Source organism: Copadichromis virginalis, linkage group LG13, assembly GCF_057382275.1.
Source record: "Copadichromis virginalis isolate Kocher_CV1m ecotype Utaka linkage group LG13, C_Virginalis_male_GT1.1, whole genome shotgun sequence".
Taxonomy (NCBI): Eukaryota; Metazoa; Chordata; class Actinopteri; order Cichliformes; family Cichlidae; genus Copadichromis; species Copadichromis virginalis.
The window spans coordinates 10,369,773-10,375,772 of NC_140630.1; the positions used below are offsets into that span (position 1 = coordinate 10,369,773).

At 39.0% G+C, this 6,000-nt stretch overlaps 1 protein-coding gene across 1 annotated transcript in view; it reads left to right on the forward strand.

Moving 5' to 3' along the window:
- The window catches only part of kcnh1a (potassium voltage-gated channel, subfamily H (eag-related), member 1a), a 64,865-nt gene that overhangs the window by 33,274 nt on the left and 25,591 nt on the right, over positions 1-6,000 (forward strand). Inside the window, exon 9 of the mRNA XM_085477201.1 lies at positions 5,530-5,729. Coding sequence (XP_085333327.1) covers positions 5,530-5,729 — 200 coding nt within the window. The remainder of the gene's footprint in view (positions 1-5,529; positions 5,730-6,000) is intronic.

The following is a 6,000-nucleotide window of genomic DNA, read 5'->3' on the forward strand; positions in this document are numbered from 1 at the left end:
AATATTTGACACTCTTGCTACAGTGCTGAATGTAGAACTTAGCCTTGACCCCTCCTCAGCTCAATTTGGTATCCCCCCACTTAAACTGACTAATATCCCATCTATAAAGTGTAGTGTACTTTCCTTTACAGCCCTATTACCCAGGTGTCTCAATCGACTCATAACAGCTGGCTCAGGGAAGTTTTGACTCACATCAAACTTGAAAAAATTAGATACTCTCTTGCAGGTTCTTGCAAGACATTTAATAAGATCTGGCAACCCTTCTTAGAATATTTAGACAAAACAATTATCTATTCAGAAAGTGATTAGATGCCCCCCAGGTTGCTTACTGTCTTATTTTATGCAGGGTTATTTTTGTTGTCTTGTTAAGAAGGGAGAGGGTACAGCATAATTTAGGCTCTGTAGATATCATCACAAGTTCTGCTAGTTGTTTAGGTTGTTATTGATGCCAACGGATTTCTAGTATTGCAAATATCCCACTGCCTGTTAATCCAAGGACACCAATATGTTCTGTATGTAAATAAAGAAAAAAAAATCTTGCCTCTGCATTTTAACAAAACATGTAATATGCTAAATGAGGCAGGTTTTCACAGCATGCCCTTCTTTCCACGTCTCAATATTTATAAGCTATCTCGTGTTTGTGTGGCTCATAAAACACTGTATGCCACAGTGCGGTGCCATTATGTGTGACTGCACGCAGAGAGCAACACCTCGGAGCAATAACTGACACTGCCAGATCAATTTAGCGCAGTGCTCCCTCCGATCCCTCTGCAATCACTCCTCACCTCCGCTGTACTTTTTTCAGCCACAATCTCAACCCTGAGACTTGGAGGAAGATTCAGCTCCCCCTTACTTTTTGGTTGCGCAGGTTTTATTAATACACTCTCTTGGGAACTGGCAAAACTCATCTGCACTTGTCTGTGTCTAAATTTTTCATTGTGAGCTACATATAATCTTAAAGCACAAATATCTAAAATCAGACAGCCTCGGGAGGATTCAGTAGTAGATGCAATCTAGTGTCGTCCATGGCTGTTCTCTATGAAATATAGATGCCCTGATACTGTTCTATTTTTACCAGCAGCACTGGATCGGTGCTGGCAGAAGAAGATCACAGTGTGACGAGGGATTGCGGGATGGCATGGGGAAAAGGAAGGGGGAGGCAGTGGGGGCACTATACATATGTCCTGTTTCTATAGCAACTGTTGGCCGGGGGCTTGAGTTTCTGACAACTGTCTTTTAACTACCTTCAAACAAGCCAGCTGTTGGACAGCGAGTGTCGTGTGATGAAGTTGCGTACGTCAGCAAGTAAAGAGCTGTTGGGAGCTAGATGAGGCTCCGCTTTGCAGGGATCGATTGAGTTTCCTTTGATACAGCATTCTCTGCTTATCAGAGACATCAGCATTGCCATCTGTGTTCAGGCTCCAGGAAGCAGCTATGCCAAACTTTTACAACTTCAAAAGAAATGGATTCTAAAATCATCATTTTACAAGGAGACGATTGTCATACTGTCTGTATATACCTCGATGTGCTTCTTGCTTTTCCTATCTTCCTACATAGATTGTGCTCTCTGGTGTGGACTTCGCTTCACTGTAAATCATTGCCTTAGATCAGGGTTGTCAAACATGTGACCTGTGGACCAAAACCTGCCCACCAAAGAGACAAATTTGGTCAACTGGTCAATTGCAAATACACTCCGGATAGGCCGCCCATCCATCATGGGGAAAATACAGTGAGACAAAAAAAATCACTGCCCTAAAGCCAATTTAAAATTACAGATTAATCTAGCATGTATGTCTTTGCAAAAAACCAAAATAAAACATGCAGGAACAAGGAGAATATGAGCATATAGAAAGGCACCAGCTGGCCAGTAGCTTTACTAACACGAGATAACAAAATTACGGGAATGTAAAGGTATTCCATAGAGTTTTGCTGGTCTGGCCCACTTGATATGACATCTCTGCTTAGACATTTGGCTGTCTGCCTGTAAATGTGCCAACCTATCATAGCCCCTGGCTTTGCCCCTCAAAACTTGGATATTAAGCTTTCTTTCTGCCTTTTTGAGACTCTTTTTTTTGTTAACTTGTCTATCTCTAAGTCCTGGTTCCTGAAGATTTTTTAACATACTCATAAAATCTTTCCATTATGTGGCTTCACTTCACGCACCAGAGCAGTTCGCTTAACAATAACACACAAATATGAAGAGATTAAACACATAATACAGAGACACAACTGCTACAAAGCAGCAGTGCAAGTGTGTGTGAGAAGAAAAACAATGTAGTATAGTATTAGAAGCGCTACTTGAATGTGCGTACACTTTAAGTGCTTTGGTCAGTAAAGACCAGTTTAGCTAATTTAAGAATAAGACATGTCTAAGAGATTTTACACCCTGCTCTTTGAGCTGTAGTCCTGGTAAGGGTTAAGTGTCTGAAAGCAAGTGAAGAAATAATTTCTAATTCAAATGTAAGTTTTGAATTTGTACAAATTTAATACATACAAATAGATACCCCATTTTAGGGTCATATATAACAATACAATTGATGTGAAATTGTTTGGAGCAAAAAGGAAAAAGAAAAGCAAGGAATAAAATTCACTCCACACAGAGAGGTCTCCATTCCTGGAAGGAATACAATTTTTACAGATGATTAATCAGTAAATGAAGATTTCATACCGGGCATTTGCCCGGTGGGCCGATGGTGGTTTTTCATTTTTATGGGTTTGTTTGTTTTTTTGTTTGTTTGTTTGTTTGTTTGTTTTGTTTTTTGCAACAGTATAAACAATGAAAGGTGGTGCATTGGCCAGATGCTGGCAGATGTGTAAAAATAACTCAGTTGTTTGGTGCTGGCTATGGCGGACCTTCCACAGAGGCCAGCAGGTGGATGAGGGAAAGGGGAGGCAGGAGGAGGAGAGACCCGAGGCGGCCGCCAGTCCGAGTGTCAGGTGAACTGAGCTTCAGGTAAGAAGTTATGACCTGCAGTCTATCTGGGTCAGATATAAACCAAGTTAAGGTGGAGTTTATTTTCGTTGTGCTGACTTTTTACAGTCGGTTACAATCACTAGCTAGCATGACGGAGTTTATATTACTGCTGGGTGGGTGCTATGATGTTACTGATAGTAAACTTTATTTTGTTCATAAGTTTAGTTAGTAGAGTTGCCAATGGTCCCGTAAAAAACGGAATCGTCCCGTATTCAGAGAAAATATTACGCGTTTCGTATTGAGTTGAAAAGGAACACAGTTTGTCCCGGACTTCAGCTAGAATGAAAAATACACAAAGCTGGAGTTATTCTGTCTTTACGCTGCACAGCTGCCTCTTCTCTCATTCTCTCCCCTCCCTCTGCTGTTGCTACTTCAGTCATGAAACTGATCAATAATCAGCTGATCAGCTTTTCTCTCTTGCTTGTTTATCGCCCACTTTGCGCCAGAAAGAGGAAACCAGCGGATATCACGCTAAACAACGGCAGCACGTTAAAGCTTGATCAGCTGTTATTAGAATTTATTTAATATTAATTTCTAGTATCAGCTGATGTTGGAGCCACAGCTGTAAAAGCTGCTGGTCATGATATCGGTTTGAATGTCTGGCGAGAGGGAAACATGAAGATGAAACCAGGAGATGTCCTTACTGAATCATCAGAGCTGTGATGGAGAAACAGGTTGACCTTTTAGGTGACATGAATGACTTGAAGGGAAGTTATGAACTGTTTCTGAGAGACAAATAACACCAGGATCCTTTTCTACATAGCTGACAGCTGGTAACTGTGCAGGGGCGGGCCTAGCAAAGTTTTGCCAGGGGGCCAGGTAGGGCATTAACAGGGAAAGGGGGGGGCAAAAAGAAACACTTTTTTTTTCTTATTCTCATTTAAAATGTCTAGCTTTTAATTAATAATTATCTGAATCTTACAACCAAAGTTTTTAACTGATGTAAAATGCATAGAAATCATACATATACCAACAAGACTGTACATCACTGTCACAACAGCGTTTGTTTTCATTCAAAGGCTTTATGGCTTTTCCTGTAATACCTGGTGGGCCGCTCTCTAGTCAAAATGTCCAGGCTGATTTTTTTTTTGTCCTAGTTCAGCCCTGGGCACGACACGCATTGAATTAATCTTAGATCACATTAACATGTATATCTCTGTATTAACAAACATGCCATATTGGCCCAGTTTCTCGTTCTTATCATTGTTGTGAGGAGACCATAAATAGCATTTGCTCATTTGTTCTAAAGCTAGGTTTCATGTCATGTCCTTTTAAACAAAATTTTGGGAAGAATTATTTATGCAAGATGGAGACAAAGAGATTAGGAAACTGATTTTTTTTACTGATGTTTATGTCTTTAAAAAGCAACACCTATCCAAGGTGTACCTCGCTTCTCTTACTTTGATAAGTTTGATAAGCAGCTAACAAGGTATCAACTATAATGAACGACTGAGTGACAGTAATAAAAAGGTGAAGTTGTGGTTATCCTGAGCCTGAAGGAGTTTTGAATGCTTTTTAATTAGTATTATTCCCTGTGCAGTTTTTCACCCCTTTGATTGTACGCCGTGAAATAAACAAACGTACACAAACAATTGCACAGGTTACTGTCATCATCTGAGGATAATTGAAATGTGTGGCTGGCATGTTTCCTCTCCGTCCCTTCTAGCAGGGCTAATTAGGGCTCCACTGCCAGGAGAACAGTGCACACGCTGAGCAGACATCTGATGGCTTTGATCCACACATACACGCCAGCTGTTGCACCAGTTCAACCACCCAACCACCTTGGAGATGCTCTGCACTTCTCTTTCTGTTGCTTTTCATTTAATTCATCTATTACGAATTATGAAAACCAGTATTTAGTGGGATGTAGCTGCATGGGGATGGATGGTTACACACAGTCACAATGAAGCTCTAATTATAGTTTTCCTTTTGGCAAGACTTTTGTTGATTATATTTGGAGGCAGTCATAGGTAGTAATAGTTAATTTCCCATGTGACAAATTCAAGCATAAACCACATAAAACAATATTAAGTCTTAAGGCACATTTGTTCAAAACTGAAATGTAAAAAGAATTATAATCCTAAATTAAGCTTTTGGAAATTTTTATGTAATTGACAATGAATTTGTTGATTTGCTAGTTGTCTTCTTAAACCCCAATTGCTACTTTTTTGTCCTTGTAAACCAGGTTTTGGATGCTTTTAAGTCTTTTTATAATATTTTGACACCAACTACCATTTTTGTGTCCTTCTAAACAAGGAGAATTTTTTAAATTATTTTTATAAAAATATATTTTGTTACAGGTATATTTTTTGCTTTTTTAAACCAAATCTTAGATTTAAAAAAAAATATTTTTTCAGATCTATGAGGCTTTACTTATTTTTATATCCTGAATCTCTACAAATTGAGTTATTTTTTTTTAATCCAAAAGCATATTTTTTTTTTACATCATTTTCAATGGCAAATAACTGCCCTCATCATCTTCAAAGCAAAAAAAAATCTGTTATTTTAGATTTTCTCCTAACGTCTTCCTTTGTATTTTCTCTATATTCCCCCAGCCCTTCTTTATGCCACCATTTTTGGTAACGTGACAACGATTTTTCAGCAGATGTACGCCAACACAAATCGTTATCACGAGATGCTCAACAGTGTCCGGGACTTCCTGAAGCTCTACCAAGTTCCCAAGGGCTTAAGTGAAAGAGTAATGGACTACATTGCCTCCACCTGGTCCATGTCACGGGGCATAGACACGGAAAAGGTATGCCAACATGCGCTCACTGGCTATTTATTTTTTGTTTCTAATTAACAGATGGCGTTTTTTTGTTCTTGGTTGAAATGCAGAAATTTTAAATAATCTGCAAATAGCATATAGATGTTAAAAGCATAGGAACACAGGGTAAATTATATACTGTAAATAACCTGTGTGTGTGTGTGTGTATATATATATATATATATATATATATATTTGCGTAGTAGCATTCCAACAACAACGCCCTGTTTTCGTCCCTTGCCCACCGATGCCTTCTTGT